General features: G+C 43.2%; 1 protein-coding gene across 7 annotated transcripts in view; it reads left to right on the top strand.

Moving 5' to 3' along the window:
* Nucleotides 1-18,166, top strand: part of AKAP1 (A-kinase anchoring protein 1) — a 312,712-nt gene that overhangs the window by 214,121 nt on the left and 80,425 nt on the right. For all 7 annotated transcript variants that reach the window (XM_069226646.1, XM_069226648.1, XM_069226643.1 and 4 more), the window contains one exon: nt 16,648-16,769. In XM_069226646.1, coding sequence (XP_069082747.1) covers nt 16,648-16,769 — 122 coding nt within the window. The remainder of the gene's footprint in view (nt 1-16,647; nt 16,770-18,166) is intronic.

The raw sequence follows: 18,166 nt of genomic DNA, 5'->3' as shown, positions 1-18,166 counted from the left end.
GCATCGCGAACTCACAGGCACTACTTGCGCGCTATGACAGAGCCCACTGGGACGAGATGCAACATCTCATTGATCATCTGCCCAAGGACTTACAAAATAGGGCAAAACAAGTGGTTGAGGAGGGACAGACCATTTCCAACAACCAGATCCGCTCCTCCATGGACGCTGCAGATACAGCTGCACGGACAATTAATACATCCGTAACTATCAGAAGGCATGCATGGCTCCGAACGTCTGGATTTAAACCAGAGATTCAACAAGCAGTTCTCAATATGCCTTTTAATGAAAAAGAGCTGTTCGGTCCAGAAGTGGACACAGCGATTGAGAAACTCAAAAAAGATACGGACACTGCCAAAGCCATGGGCGCACTCTACTCCCCGCAGAGCAGAGGGAATTACAGCACATTCCGTAAAACGCCCTTTCGAGGGGGGTTTCGAGGTCAAAGCACACAAGCCAGCACCTCACAAGCCACACCGTCCAGTTACCAGGGACAGTATAGAGGAGGTTTTCGGGGACAATATAGAGGAGGGCAATTCCCTAGAAATAGAGGAAGATTTCAAAGCCCCAAAGCCCCTACTACTAAACAGTGACTCACAGGTCACTCACCCCCTCCACACAACACCAGTGGGGGGAAGAATAGGTCATTATTACTATGCATGGGAGGAAATCACTACAGACACTTGGGTTCTAGCAATTATCCAACATGGTTATTGCATAGAATTTCTACAATTCCCTCCAAACATACCACCAAAAGCACAAAATTTAACAACACACCATTCCAATCTCCTGGAGATAGAAGTGCAGGCACTATTGCAAAAGAATGCAATCGAATTAGTGCCAAACACACAAATAAACACAGGAGTTTACTCACTGTACTTTCTGATACCAAAGAAGGACAAAACACTGAGACCAATCCTAGACCTCAGAGTAGTGAACACTTTCATCAAATCAGACCACTTCCACATGGTCACACTACAAGAAGTATTGCCATTGCTAAAACTGCACGACTACATGGCAACTTTAGACCTCAAGGATGCTTATTTCCATATACCAATACACCCATCGCACAGGAAATACCTAAGGTTTGTATTCAAAGGAATACATTACCAATTCAAGGTACTGCCTTTCGGATTAACAACCGCACCAAGAGTCTTTACCAAATGTCTAGCGGTAGTCGCAGCACACATAAGAAGGCAGCAAATACATGTGTTCCCATATCTAGACGACTGGCTAATCAAGGCCCATTCGTTAATAGAGTGCTCAAATCACACAAATCATATCATACAAACCCTCTTCAAACTAGGGTTCACCGTCAATTTCACAAAATCCAAAATTCTGCCACGCAAGGTACAACAATACCTGGGAGCCATAATAGACACATCAAAAGGAGTAGCCACTCCAAGTCCACAAAGAATTCAAAATTTCAACACCATCATACAACGCATGTATCCAACACAAAAGATACAGGCAAAGATGGTATTACAACTCCTAGGCATGATGTCATCATGCATAGCCATTGTCCCAAACGCAAGACTGCACATGAGGCCCTTACAACAATGCCTAGCATCACAGTGGTCTCAAGCACAGGGTCACCTAGATCTGGTGTTAATAGACCGCCAAACTTACCTCTCGCTTCTGTGGTGGAACAACATAAATTTAAACAAGGGGCGGCCTTTCCAAGACCCAGTGCCACAATACGTAATAACAACAGATGCTTCCATGACAGGGTGGGGAGCACACCTCGATCAACACAGCATACAAGGACAATGGAACGTACATCAAACAAAACTGCATATCAATCACCTAGAACTTCTAGCAGTTTTTCAAGCACTAAAAGCTTTCCAACCAATAATAGTTCACAAATACATTCTCGTCAAAACAGACAACATGACAACTATGTATTATCTAAACAAGCAGGGGGGGGACGCACTCCACGCAGTTAAGCCTGCTAGCACAAAAAATTTGGCATTGGGCAATTCACAACCAAATTCGCCTAATTGCACAGTTTATACCAGGGATACAAAATCAACTCGCAGACAATCTCTCTCGAGATCACCAACAGGTCCACGAATGGGAAATTCACCCCCAAATTCTGAACACTTATTTCAAACTCTGGGGAACACCTCAGATAGACTTGTTTGCGACAAGGGAGAACGCAAAATGCCAAAACTTCGCATCCAGATACCCACACAAACAATCCCAAGGCAATGCCCTATGGATGAACTGGTCAGGGATATTTGCTTACGCTTTTTCTCCTCTCCCTCTCCTTCCTTACCTGGTAAACAAACTCAGTCAAAGCAAACTCAAACTCATATTGATAGCACCAACTTGGGCAAGGCAACCCTGGTACACAATGCTGCTAGACCTATCAGTGGTACCCTGCATCAAATTGCCCAACAGGCCAGATCTGTTGACACAGCACAACCAAAAGATCAGACACCCAGATCCAGCATCGCTGAATCTAGCAATCTGGCTCCTGAAATCCTAGAATTCGGGCACTTACAACTTACCCAAGAATGTATGGAAGTCATAAAACAAGCAAGAAGGCCATCCACCAGGCACTGCTATGCAAGTAAATGGAAGAGGTTTGTTTGCTACTGCCATATTAATCAAATACAACCATTACATACAACTCCAGAACATGTAGTGGGTTACTTGCTTCACTTACAAAAATCTAACCTAGCTTTCTCTTCCATTAAGATTCACCTTGCAGCAATATCTGCATACCTGCAGACTACCTATTCAACTTCCCTATATAAAATACCAGTCATTAAAGCATTCATGGAGGGCCTTAGGAGAATTATACCACCAAGAACACTACCTGTTCCTTCATGGAACCTAAATGTTGTCCTAACTAGACTTATGGGTCCACCTTTTGAACCCATGCACTCCTGCGACATACAGTTCCTAACCTGGAAGGTGGCATTTCTCATCGCCATTACTTCCCTGAGAAGAGTAAGCGAGATTCAGGCGTTTACTATACAGGAACCTTTTATACAACTACACAAAAATAAAGTCGTCCTAAGGACCAATCCTAAATTTTTGCCAAAGGTTATTTCACCGTTCCATCTAAATCAAACAGTGGAACTTCCAGTGTTTTTTCCACAGCCAGATACCGTAGCTGAAAGGGCACTACATACATTAGATGTCAAAAGAGCATTGATGTATTACATTGACAGAACAAAGAACATCAGAAAGACTAAACAACTCTTTATTGCATTTCAAAAACCTCATGCAGGAAACCCAATTTCAAAACAAGGTATAGCCAGATGGATAGTTAAATGCATCCAAATCTGCTACCTTAAAGCTAAACGACAGCTGCCCATTACACCAAGGGCACACTCAACCAGAAAGAAAGGTGCTACCATGGCCTTTCTAGGAAACATCCCAATGCAAGAAATATGTAAGGCAGCCACATGGTCTACGCCTCACACATTCACCAAGCACTACTGTGTAGACGTGTTATCCGCACAACAAGCCACAGTAGGTCAAGCCGTATTAAGGACATTATTTCAGACTACTTCCACTCCTACAGGCTGATCCACAGCTTTTGGGGAAATAACTGCTTACTAGTCTATGCAGAACATGCGTATCTACAGCGACAGATGCCATCGAACTGAAAATGTCACTTACCCAGTGTACATCTGTTCGTGTCATCAGTCGCAGTAGATTCGCATGTGCCCACCCGCCTCCCCGGGAGCCTGTAGCAGTTTGGAAGTTACCTTCAATTATTTATATATGTATCATCTCAACCTTAAATAGGTGCATACTTAGTCACTCCATTGCATGGGCACTATTACTACAATTCAACTCCTACCTCACCCTCTGCGGGGAAAAACAATCGAAGATGGAGTCGACGCCCATGCGCAATGGGGACAAAAGGAGGAGTCACTCGGTCCCGTGACTCGAAAGACTTCTTCGAAGAAAAACAACTTGTAACACTCCGGCCCAACACCAGATGGCGAGCTATTGCAGAACATGCGAATCTACTGCGACTGATGCCACGAACAGATGTACACTGGGTAAGTGACATTTTCATTATCATTCAGCACCGCACACTCCCCACATATAACACAACCACCAGTAAAACACTATTACCTTCCTGTCTTAAACAGTATAATTCATATGAAGTTATAGTTGGCTTTTATCATAACACCGTCATGTATTTTCACAAAACCGCTGACATTCACTTAAAAAAAAACCAAAAAAGTGTAGTGCAGTTGTGCTTACTAAATGAAACAGAATGCCCCATTGAAAATAATTAGTTATGGTTAGCTCCACAAACTTTCTCACGCATCTTCCATGCAATCAATAGCTCACACATCTGCCATGCCAATAATAACTCACACCAGATGCAATACTTATGACTTCACAATATTTAAATTAATATAAAAAATACTTTACACCACATCTTGGCATTTTAACACCTATCATGCTTTAGCTGTTCATAATAGTAATGTAGTAATTGCATAGTACTATACCATGTCATTAGTAAGATCATATGTGAAATAATCTGTTACATCAAGGGTTGAGACAGAGTACTTCATTTTGTGTTTGAGCCTTCATTTGCATGGGTGGTGTGCAGCCATAGATTATTTTTTTTAGTGTGTGTGTGTGTGTGTATATATATATATATATATGTTCGATGGCATGTGTAGCTGCAGATACACATGCTATGCACAGGTCCTGCTATCTAGTGTTGGGCTCGGAGTGTTACAAGTTGTTTATTCAAAGAAGTCTTTTCGAGTCACGGGACCGAGTGACTCATCCTTTTCGGCTGCATTGCGCATAGGCATCGACTCCATCGTAGATTGTTTTCTTTCCGCCATCGGGTTCGGACGTGTTCCCTTTCACTCCGGTTGTTCGAGTTGGAAAAACTTATAATCCATCGAAAATCGTAAGTATTGTTTTCGATCGCGTTCCATCCAGCATCGACACCTCGGTACCGGCGGATACACATCTTCGGTTGCCTTTCGGGGCACCCGCGCCCAACTTGGGCCAGGTCGGCCCGACCACAAGTATCGTCGAAGCATCATGGACCAGACCCTGTGCAGATTCTGCCCTCGGTGCCACGCCAAGTATCCCTACACAGATCAACATCTGGTTTGTAATCTGTGCTTATCCCCAGATCATCAAGAGGATACTTGTGAAGCCTGTAAATCCTTCTGGTTGAAAGACTTTACGAGACCGAAGAGCGAGAAGGCTACAGATGGCGTCTAGAAGCACTGAACGCCTCGACGCAGAAGAGGAGGAGATGATCCACACTGCCATTTCCGTTCAGGGATCCGATTCCGAACGGGAGTTTGACGTCGACCGACCCCTAATAGCGGGCCAGCATGTGGGTACGCTTGCCCCGACCCAGACCAAGCCCCAACATAAGGCCTTGGAGACGCCACTGCCAGAAGGCCATAACTCCACCCGTAAGAAATCAACCGGTGACCAAGTAACATCTTCGGCACCGAAAAAGGCCATGCCCGTTACGAAGCCTTCGGACTTGAGCTGAGGCACAGGCTCCGAAAGCATACGACACAGACCCATCGATTTGAGACCCCGGAAGTCACTTTCGGAACTGAGGCCAAACATTAACTCCAGGCCCTTCGGTGCTGAAAAAACCGGCTTCGGAGCCGAAAAAATATTCCTATACAGAGGAACATGGACTTTCGAAACAATTAAAAGAAAGCCATAGATTTGAGGACGAACTACAACAAATGGAGGATTTTGATGACAAACAAGCCAGGATACAGATCCACAAGGATACTGGCAAGATCCTCACAGCACCTCCTCTCAAAATAAAAAGAAAACTGGCCTTCCATGGACGTTAGGACACTGATCAGCCAATGGCTAAAGTGCCAAGAGATCTCCAACTCCCCAGTTTTCTCCTCCTCCACTCTCCTCAATGGACTGTCTCCCCACCTGCTACACCCACTGCACATTCTCCAACACACACTATGCAGTCACATCAGGACATATCCATGGGATGGGACGACCCAGTCTTGGACAATAACCCAAAGTGCTACCCATCTAAGCCATCCCTACCTGAGGATAGCTCCTCGTATACACAGGTTCTAGCGAGGGCAGCAGCTTTCCACAACGTGAGGATGCACACAGAACCTCTAGAGGCCGACTTCTTGTTCAATACATTGTCCTCAACTCATGCCACATACCAAAGCCTACCCATGCTCCCTGGTATGCTCAAATATGCCCAGCAGATACTCCAAGAACCGGTTAAAGGAAGGGCTATAACCCCAAGGGTAGAGAAAAAATACAAACCATCACCCTCAGACCCAGTTTATATCACACAACAGCTGCCCCCCGATTCAGTAGTGGTCAGGGCAGCGAGGAAAAGGGCTAACTCAGTCCTCTGGAGATGCACCCCCTCCAGATAAGAAAAGCTAAAAATTTGGTGTTGCAGGGAAGAGGGTGGCGTCACAAGCAGCCAATCAGTGGCGCATAGCTAATTCACAGGCCCTTCTAGCTAGATACAATAGGGCTCATTGGGATGAGATGAAGGACATTATTCAGCATCTCCCCAAGGAACAACAAAAGAGCCCAGCAGGTAGTAGATGAGGGACAGGCAATTACGAACAATCAGATAAGATTGGCGCTAGACTCAGCTGATACAGCCGCAAGGACTATAAATACGGCTGTCACCATTAGGCGGCATGCATGGTTCAGGTCATCAGGTTTTAAACCTGAAATCCAACAGACTGTCCTCAACATGCCTTTTAATCAGCAGCAATTATTCGGCACACAGGTGGACACAGCCATAGATAAGATGAAAAAAGACGCCAACACTGCCAAGGCGATGGGAGCGCTTTACTCATCCCAATACAGAGGCTCATTTCGGAAGCCTCAATACAGGGGAGGCTTCAGGCCACAGCCCTCCGAGCCATCCTCCTCACAATCCAAGCCCTCGTACCAGACACAGTACCAAAGAGGGGGATTTCGGGGATCCTACAGAGGACAATTCCCCAAATCTATAGGAAAATTCCAATCCTCAAAACAAGCCACTAATAACAAACAGTGATTTTGTCATCACCTTCCCTCAATACACTTCCCCTGTGGGAGGAAGACTGAAAATGTTCCACGACCAATGGTCGGACATCACAACAGACACATGGGTACTATCCATTATCCAACATGGTTACTGCATAGAGTTCACACAATTTCTTCCAGACATTCCCCCAAGAGCGCACAAACTTTCATCGCAAATCTTGCAATGTTACAAACTGAAGTACAGGCACTATTACTCAAACAAGCCATAGAGCTAGTGCTGCATCATCAAAAAGGAACAGGATTTACTTCCTTATTCCCAAGAAAGACAAAACATTAAGGCCAATATTGGATCTCAGGACTCTCAACCTCTACATCCGATCAGAACACTTTCACATGGTAACACTACAAGATGTAGTCCCACTGCTACAACAGGGAGAATTTATGACAACACTGGATATAAAAGATGCGCATTTTCACACACCCATCCATCCAGGTCACAGAAAATACCTCAGGTTTGTTATACAAGGAAAACATTACCAATTCAAGGTAGTACCCTTTGGGATAACAGCCTCCAAAGTCTTTACAAAATGCCTTGCCGTAGTCGCAGCATACATAAGGAGACAACATATGCATGTATTCCCATATCTCGATGATTGGCTAATAAAAGCCAACACTCAAAAACAGTGTCAACATCACACATGTTATGTAATAGATACCCTACACACACTAGGGTTCTCAATAAATCAATAAATTACCAAAAATCACACATGCAACCATCGCAAATTCAGCAGTACTTAGGGGCTACACTAAACACTCAGAAAGCGCTTGAAAGTCCAAGCCCACAAAGAGTGCAGTCGTCCCACACCATATTGCCAAATGTTTAGCCAAACCAGTACTAGACTGTCCGTTTTGTCATGAAACTGCTAGGTATGATGGCATCATGCATGGCCATTGTCCCAAACGCAAGGTTATACATGCGGACCTTACAACAGAGCCTCGCAAAACAATGGTCGCAGGCACATGGTCATCTCCAAGATCTAGTGACAGACTGCCAAACACACATTTCGCTTCAGTGGTGGAATCCCACAAATTTAAACAAAGGGCGGCCATTTCAAGACCCTATGCCTCACGCCATTCTCACAACAGATGCAACAATGATTGGATGGGGAGCACACCTCAACAATCACAATATTCAGGGACAATGGGACAACAAACAGAAGCAGCTTCACATAAATCACTTAGTACTGCTAGCAGTCTCCCTAGCACTAAGAGCCTTTCAACCTTTTCTTGCTCACAAACACATTCTTGTCAGAACAGACAATATGACAACAATGTACTACTTAAACAAACAAGGAGGAACCCACTCATCACAACTTTGCCTTCTAGCACAAAAAATGTGGTATTGGGCAATTCACAACAACATTCACCTGGTAGCGCAATACATTCCAGGGATTCAAAATCAGTTAGCAGACGACCTCAGTCGAGATCACCAACAAACTCACGAGTGGGAAATTCACCCCTAGGTACTTCACAAATACTTTCGTCAATGGGGGACACCAAACCTAGATCTGTTCGCCACCAACCACAACGCAAAATGCCAAAACTTCACGTCCAGGTACCCACACCCTCAGTCTAAGGGCAATGCTCTATGGATCAACTGGTCATGGATATTTGTTTACGCTTTTCCCCCTCGCCCGCTCATTTCATTTTTGGTCAACAAACTGCTTCAAAACAAACTCAAACTCATACTTATAGCTCCAACGTGGGCACGCCAGCCATGGTACACCACACTGCTAGACCTGTCAATAGTACCAAAAGTCACACTCCCAAACAGGCCAGACCTACTGACACAGAACAAACAGCAGATCAGACACCCCAATCCAACGATGCTCAATCTGGCAATCTGGCTCCTGAAATCTTAGAGTTTGGGTATCTAAATCTTCCACCAGAGTGTATGGAAGTCATTAAACAGGCAAGAAAACCTACTACCAAACAGTGTTATGCTAACAAATGGAAAATATTTGTTTTCTACTGTCAAGCAAAACACAACACCTTTAGATGCGTCCATACAAGACATCGTAAGTTATTTACTTTACATACAAAAAGCAAATCTAGCTTTTTCATCCATCAAAATACATCTCACAGCTATTTCTGCTTATTTGCAAATACATCTCACAGCTATTTCTGCTTATTTGCAAAATAAACAGACCAAATCCCTATTTAGGGTACCAGTCATTAAAGCTTTCATGGAGGGTCTAAAACGAATCATACCTCCAAGAACTCCACCAGTACCCTCATGGAATCTTAACATTGTACTTACACGACTCATGGGTCCACCATTTGAACCCATGCACTCTTGTCATATTCAATGCCTAACTTGGAATTTAGCATTTCTAGTGGCAATCACTTCATTACGAAGAGTTAGTGAGATACAAGCATTCACTATTGAACAACCCTTTATACAAGTACATAAACATAAGGTGGAACTCTGCACAAACCCTAAATTTCTACCTAAAGTCATCTCACAGTTTCATTTAAACCAAACAGTGGAACTCCCAGTCTTCTTCCCACAGCCAGACTCAGTGGCAGAAAGAACACTACATACATTGGATATTAAAAGAGCTCTAATGTATTACATCGACAGAACAAAATCGTTTCGTAAAACTAAACGGTTGTTCGTCGCATTCCAAAAAACCCAAACTAGTAATCCTATATCAAAACAAGGCATAGCCAGGTGGTTAGTGAAATGTATACAAACTTGTTATCTGAAGGCTAAAAGACAACTGCTAATTACGCCAAAGGCGCACTCCACTAGGAAAAAAGGAGTAACAATGGCATTTCTAGGAAACATACCAATGACAGAAATTTGTAAGGCAGCCACTTGGTCGACACCTCATACATTTACCAAGCATTACTGTGTAGATGTGTTAGCAACACAACAAGCCACAGTAGGACAGGCTGTACTAAGAACATTATTTCAGACAACTTCAACTCCTACAAGCTGACCACCGCTTAGGGGAGGATTACTGCTTTGTAGTCTATGCGTAGCATGTGTATCTGCAGCTACACATGCCATCAAATGGAAAATGTCACTTACCCAGTGTACATCTGTTCGTGGCATGTTCTGCTGCTGATTCACAGGCGCCCTCCCTCCTCCCCGGGAGCCTGTAGCCATTTAAGTTACATTTAAAATTTGTACATATGTATATACATCTCTATTCCATTGCATGGACACCTCTTTATTTAAACTCTGTATATACATCTCTTTTCCATTGCATAGACATCTCTTTCTTTACACTCTATCACTCCTACCTTACCCTCTGCGGGAAAACAATCTAAGATGGAGTCGATGCCCATGCGCAATGGAGCCGAAAAGGAGGAGCCACTTGGTCCCATGACTCAAAGACTTCTTTGCAGAAAAACAACTTGTAACACTCGGAGCCCAACACTAGATGGCTGGACCTCTGCATAACATGTGAATCAGCAGCAGAACATGCCACGAACAGATGTACACTGGGTAAGTGACATTTTCCATATATATGTGTGTGTGTGTATATATGTGTGTGTGTGTATATATGTGTGTGTGTGTATATATGTGTGTGTATATATGTGTGTATGTGTGTGTATGTATGTATATATGTTCGAAACCATGTGTAGCTGCAGATGCACATGCTATACATAGCTCTTCTGACATCTAGTGTTGGGCTGGGAATGTTACAAGCTGTTTTCTTCGAAGAAGTCTTTTTGGAGTCACGGAATAGAGTGACTCCTCCTCTCAGGTTACAGTGCACATGGGCATAGACTCCATTGATAGATTTTCTTTCTGCTGTAGAGTTCGGACGTGTTGCCTCTCGCTCCGAGATTTCCAATCGGAAAACCTATTTAATCCTCGGTATTGTTTTCGATCCCGTTTTCATTTAGCATCGAACCAGTAGTACAGTCGGAATCTAAATTTCACCTTTTGGGGCGCGTGCGCCCGACTCTGGCCTACCACGTGTGGAAGCCTGATGGATCGGACTCCATTTTGATTCTGCCCCCTGTGCCACGCGAAGTACCCATATAAAGACCAACATCTGGTTTGTATTTTTTGCCTTTCTCCTGACCATCAAGAAGAAGATTGGCGAGGCCTGTTGATCGTGTTTGATCAAAGAAGGCTTTAGGAGATTTTAGAGCCCGAAGATTGAAAATGGCATTGAAATGCACAGGACACTTCGACGTCACAGAAGAAAAGTAGGCCGAGCCAGCAGTCTCCATTCGAGAGACTGATTCCGAGCAGGAATCTGAAGAAGATAGACCCATCACGGCTGGCCAGCATGTGAGTACGTCTGCCCCTACTCCCATACATAAACTACAGAAGGCCTTGGGTACACCACTGCCGGACGGCCATGGGTCGGCCCGAAAATAGACTGTAGGAGACCGACCCTCGGGTTCGGCACCAAAAAAGGCCACTCCTCCGTCTACTTTGGAGTCGAGCAAGTTGGTCAGAAGTTCTACCTCGACTCCAGTAAGCGTCTTCACACCTCGGAGTTGAAGATTCGATGCCCTGCTTCGGAGCCGAAACAGCCAACTTCATTTTCGGGACCGAAAAAAATTCAGACTTCGGAACAGAAAAAAGCCACATACACAGAGGAACAAGGACTTTCAAGTAAACTTAAACAAATCTCGAAGCCGATGCAAGAATCTTACAATCCTGATCTTGAGGACACGTAGATTCAGCCAATATTGGACATTATGGATGAAAGACAGTCTAGAATCCATATACATAAGGAGATTGGTCGAATCCTCACTGCACCTCCTTTAAAGACTAAAAGAAAGCTGGCCTTTCAAGAGGAATTAGATTCTGCTCAACCACCAGCAAAAGTGCAGAAACTAAAGGAGAAACTAGCACCTCTCCTTACTTCTCCTCCTCACTCTCCACAGCTTTTTTTTACCTCCTCACAATAGTCCACCACCATTGCCTTCTGCAACCCACTCACTATACTCGCTTGGAAATACAGTGGATCCTTGGGATCTGTACGACCCTGATCCATTCCAGACAATGATCCTGATCTATACTCCTCTAAGCCTTCTCCACCAGAGGACACTACTGCCTACACTCAGCTAGTTTCTAGGGCAGCTGCTTACCATGGGGTGCTTATGCACTCTGAACCTCTCGAAGAAGATTTTTTATTCAACACTCTGTCTTCCACTCATTCTAGATACCAGTGTCTCCCAATGTTGCCTGGAATGGTCAAACATGCTGACCAAATTTTAAGTGAGCCTGTCAAAGGTAGAGTAATTACTCCTAGAATTGACAAAAAATATAAACCTGCTCCTTCTGACCCGGATTACATCACACATGAAGTTCCTCCAGACTCTGTAGTGGTGAGTGCGGCCAGGAAAAGAGCTAACAGCCAATCATCAGGAGATGCTCCTCCACCTGATAAGGAGAGTAGGAAATTTGATGCTGCTGGCAAGAGAGTAGCCACGCAGGCGGCTAATCAGTGGCGAATTGCAAGTTTGCAAGCACTCCTTGCCAGATACGATAGAGCCCACTGGGATGCGATGCAAGAACTCATACAGCACCTCCCAAAAGAGCATCAAAAGAGCACAACAGGTTGTAGAGGAAGGCCAGGCTATAAGTAATAATCAGATAAGGTCTGCCCTTGATGCTGCTGATGCAGCCGCAAGGAGTGTAAATACAGCCATTACAATACGAAGGCATGCATGGTTACGCTCTTCTGGTTTTAAACCAGAAATTCAACAGGCAGTACTTAACATGCCTTTCGATTATATTAAAAAATAAAATAAAAATAAAAACTTTCTTTGGGCCTGAGTTGGATACCACCATAGAGAAACTGAGAAAGGACTCCGATACTTCAAAGGCAATGGGAGCATTATATACCACACCATATAGAGGCTCCTTTCCCAGGCCCCAATTCAGAGGAGGCTTTAAGCCACAATCCTCTGAACCTTCTACCTCCCAATCAAAGTAGGGACAAAACACAATATCAGAGGGGGCTTTAGAGGGTCCTATAGAGGACAATATTTCAGAAACTGAGGCAAATTCCAAGCCTCCAAGCAAGCCCACTACACCATCCAAACAGTGACTTCTTTCCCACCCCTACACTCCACACATTTTCTGTGGGAGGAAGACTACAACAATTCCACTCTCATTGGCAAAATATCACCACAGACAATTGGGTGTTATCAATTATCCAAATGGCTATTGCCTAGAGTTAATCTCCACCCCTCCAAACATTCCACCACGTTACCACAAATTGTCCCCAGAACACAATGTTCTATTGCAACAGGAAGTGCAGTCCCTACTACCAAGCAATAGAATTGGTCCCACATTCTCAACAAGGAACAGGTGTATACTCACTGTACTTCCTCATTCCCAAAAAAGATGACACTCTAAGGCCTATCCTAGACCTCAGACCTCTCAATCTATACATCCTGTCAGAACTTTTTCACATGGTAACTCTGCAGGATGTCATTCCACTACTACAAAAGCAAGATTGCATGACTGCTTTAGACCTCAAAGATGTGTATTTCCATATACCCATCCATCCAGCTCACAGAAAATACCTCCGGTTTGTCATGGCAGGAAAACATTACCAGTTCATAGTTCTGCCATTTGGCATAACAGCTCCAAGAGTGTTCACAAACTGTCTAGCAGTAGTAGCAGCCTACTTAAGAAGGCAACACATTCACGTCTTTCCATATCTAGACAATTGGCTAATAAAATCAAGCAATTTTACATAATGACAACAACTCAGTACATAATAGAAACCCTACATACGCTAGGGTTCACTCTAAATGATCAAAAGTCACACCTTCAAAAGCACAGGTACAACCTTACCTAGGTGCTATTCTAAATACTCAAAGCCCTAGCATATCCAAATACACAAAGGATACAAGCTTTCCAAAATCTCATCCCACATATCCAACCAAATCAACAATACACTGTAAGATTTATCATGAAAATTCTAGGGATGATGGCATCTTGCATAGCCATAGTTCCACATGCAAGGCTCAACATGAGGCCTTTACAACAATGCCTCTCACAACAATGTTCTCAGGTACACGGTCAGCTTCAAGATCTAGTGTTTATGGACCGCCATATGCACACATCCCTTTAATGGTGGAATCTCAGCAATGTAATGAAGGGGCGTTCATTTCAAGACCCTGTACCTCAGAACATAATAACAGACGCATCAATGATAGGTTGGGGAGATCATCTCAACAATCATATCATTCAAGGGGAATGGGATCCCAAACAGAAACAATTTCACAAACCACCTGGATTTATTGGCTGTTTCTTGCCTAAAAGCGTTTCAACCCCTTCTCAAACAGAAGACTGTTCTGATAAAAATGGACAACATGACGACCATGTATTACCTCAAAAAACGGGGCAGGACATACTCATCTCAACTGTCTCTGCTAGCCCAGACAATATGGAAATGGGCAATTCAAAATCACATTCATCTATTAGCTGAATACATTACAGGAATAGACCATCAGTTAGCGGATCTCTTAAGCAGGAATCACCAACAAACTCACGAATGTGAGATTCACTCCCAAGTACTTCAAAAGTACTTTCAAAAGTGGGGAACACCAGAAATAGACCTATTTGCAACAAATGAAAATGTAAAATGCCAAATCTTCGCATCCAGACACCCACATCCCCTATCCAAGGGCAATGCTCTGTGGATCAATTGGTCAGGTATATTTGCTTACGCTCTAAACCCCCCTCCCACCCTTTTCTGGTCAGCAAACTACGTTAGACATCTCTGACCATGATACTCATAGCCCCAACATGGGCACGGCCACGTTGGTACACAACACTCCTCGACCTATCTGTAGTACCTCATTCCAAACTACCAAACAGACCATATTTGTTAACACAGAACAAAGGTCAAACCAGGCACCCAAACCCCAATGCTCTCAATTTAGCGATTTGGCTCCTGAAGTCATAGAATTTGGTTACCTAAAACTTCCATCAGAATGTATTGAAGTGCTTAAAGAGGCACATAAACCTAGTACCAGACAATGTTATGCTAACAAATGGAAAAGATTTGTTTACTACTGTCAATCTAAAAATACTGATCCTCTCACAGTATCTATACAACATATTGTATGCTACCTACTTCATTTACAAAAATGTAATTTAGCTTTCTCATCCATTAAAATCCACCTTACTGCAATATCTGCATATTTACAAAATATGCAACATACTTCTGTATTCAGAGTCCCTGTTATTAAAGCTTTCATGGAAGGATTAAAACGCATTATTCCACCTAGGACACCACCATTTCCTTCTTGAAATCTAAATATCATACTTACCAGACTCATGGGCCCACCTTTTGAACCCATGCACTCTTTTCAAATTCAGTTTTTATAATGGAAGGTTGCCTTCCTTGTAGCTATTACTTCATTAAGAAGAGTTAGTGAAATACAAGCCTTCACTATTGAAGAACCTTTTTTCCAAGTACACAAACAGTCGTACTAAGGACAAATCCAAAAGTAGTATCTTCTTTTCACATCAAGCAAGCAGTGCAATTGGCAGTCTTCTTTCCACAGCCAGACTCGGTTGCAGAAAGAGCTCTTCATACTCCAGATCTCAAGAGAGCTCTAATGTACTATATAGAAAGAACTAAAGACTTTAGGAAAACAAAACAACTTTTTGTTGCTTTTCAACAACCACATAAAGGCAATCCTATATCTTAACAAGGCTTAGCAAGATGGATTGTTAGATACATACAGACATGCTACATGAAGGCAAGAAGACAACTTTTGATAACTCCTAGAACACATTCTACAACAAAGAAAGGTGTGTCAATGGCGTTTTTAGGAAACATACCAATGGCTGATATATGCAAAGCTTCCACATGGTCTACTCCTCATACCTTTACTAAACACTATTGTGTTGATGTTTTCTCAGAGCAACAGGCCACTGTAGGCCAAGCTGTCTTACGAACACTTTCAAACAACTTCAACTCCTACAGGCTAGCCACCCACTATTTTTTGGGAAGACTAACTGCTTTGTAGTCTATGCATAGCATGTGTGTCTGCAGCTACACATGCCATTGAACGGAAAATGTCACTTACCCAGTGTACGTCTGTTTGTGACATGCAGTGCTGCAGATTCACATGCACCCTGCCTCCTCCCCGGAAGCCTGTAGTCGTTTATCATTTGTACATATGTAGATACATTTACACTTGCATGGACATCTTTATATTCTTATGCTCTATCACTCCTTCCTTCACCCTTTGCGGGAAAACAATCTAACAATGGAGTTGATGCCCATGCGCACTGTAACCGAGAGGAGGAGTCATGCTATCCCGTGACTCCAAAAAGACTTCTTCGAAGAAAAACAACTTGTAACACTCCAAGCCCAACACTAGATGTCGGAAGAGCTATGCATAGCATGTGAATCTGCAGCACTACATGCCACGAACAGATGTACACTGGGTAAGTGACATTTTATATATATATATTCCTGGTCAATACTTTTTGGCTTAATCAGTGTACCTGATCTATGTGGTAGGCTACTGAGCCTTTTTTTTTTTTTTTTACTTTTTAGATTGTTGAACACATGGCAGATCATTGTAAAGAATATAGTTTTTGTTTATGTTTATCTTATCACTCAATTGTTTCTTGCACAGGTTCCCAGCCGCAGGTTGACAAAGCCCTGAACCAGATTGGAAAGAAGTTCAAAGAACTTAATTTGACCAACATTTACGCCCCGCCTCCACTGGCTTTACCATCTCTTCCTATGACCTCTTGGGTAATTGTGAGGCTTTTTGTATTCAGTTTAGTGTTCATTGTTCGTCCTGATTTGATGCCACTGACCTAAAGATCCATTTAACTGTTAAAAAAAAAAAAAAGTAAGTAAATCTATCTTTTGCACTATGAACATATTTTAAATTCACTTGCTGTGCCTTATTCCGCCATCTAGTAGTTTCTGGAAATCTTTCCTGTGTGTGTGTGTGTTTTTTTTTTTTTTTTGTGGCCCTCTGAAGTCCAACGCAAGACTACTGCTCCAAAATATAGTTGCTATCTTCAGATTTGTATTTCTGCTGTTGGGGTTTCGAATCTGCATTATGAATTTGTCTTGACAGTTACTGGAATTAGAGGAGAGTGATGACTTGGTTTGGAGGAGGTTGTTTAGACTTTAAATGTGGATGATGCGAAGAAACCAAGTAAAGGCATGGAGAAACTGGGAAAGAATTAAAAAAAACATGGCCACTTTGGTTTTTGGCATTAGGCCGACTGCAAGAGAGTTGAGAATGTGCACTTATGCGGTTTCTGTAATTCCTGAATTTGTTCTTACTTTTTGGGCGAAGAGGGAGCTGGAAGGGGAAAATAACGCAAACAACTCTTTAGCATATTCCTGAGGTGCCAACATAATTGGTACAGAAAGACATGCTTTGTGTAACCTACATCTTAGAAAGCATCAGAAATCGTAAGGCTTTTGGCTGGCGAAGCAGATCAACTCAAGAAGCCACCCTGGGCACGCGTCACTGTGGTGCTAGAAAACTGTTTTCATTGAAAGACTTGGGGCTGCCCGTTCCAGAGGAAAGGTTTCATCAGACATTATAGATTTCTTTAAAGACCAGTAGTAAAGATGTCAGAGAGGAGCTCCTTCTGGCAACTTTAGAACCACAAGAGGAGCTGAAAGAATAAGATTTTGATATCTTTGTGGCTAAATATACCACCCGATGGCTCTCATCAGAGGGAATTTGTGGCAGGATATGGAGACTAACTCCTTATTAGTGGGTAGATTTGACATTTCTGGCAAATTTCTGGGTGTATGAGTGAATTAACACCTCCTATTTGTCTTTGGTTGACCCTTCTGTTGTTTGGGAGGCTTTTAGATGCTTGTCCACTTCCTCAGCCAAGGAAGCTAGAGAGGTAGCTGTCTGTTTGATTCTTTTTAGCTGGCAAATGTTCGGAGCCAGCAGGTTCTGCATTGATCTTAAGTACAGCTTGGAATAAGAGTGAAGACCACTTCCTGTGGTAAGTGATTACTTTCGGACCTTAAACCCAGTTTGAAGGAAAGAACAATTTGCATCAGTGATAAGGAGACCCAAGTTAAATCGATTCATGAGTTTCCGTTTGTGGCATGAAAAGATTAGGAAGGTGGGGGTATCTTCACTGAATCGGCCATTTAGAGCTCTAAGT

Source organism: Pleurodeles waltl, chromosome 3_2, assembly GCF_031143425.1.
Source record: "Pleurodeles waltl isolate 20211129_DDA chromosome 3_2, aPleWal1.hap1.20221129, whole genome shotgun sequence".
NCBI classification, from domain to species: domain Eukaryota; kingdom Metazoa; phylum Chordata; class Amphibia; order Caudata; family Salamandridae; genus Pleurodeles; species Pleurodeles waltl.
This window is presented reverse-complemented; position numbering and strand designations above follow the sequence as displayed.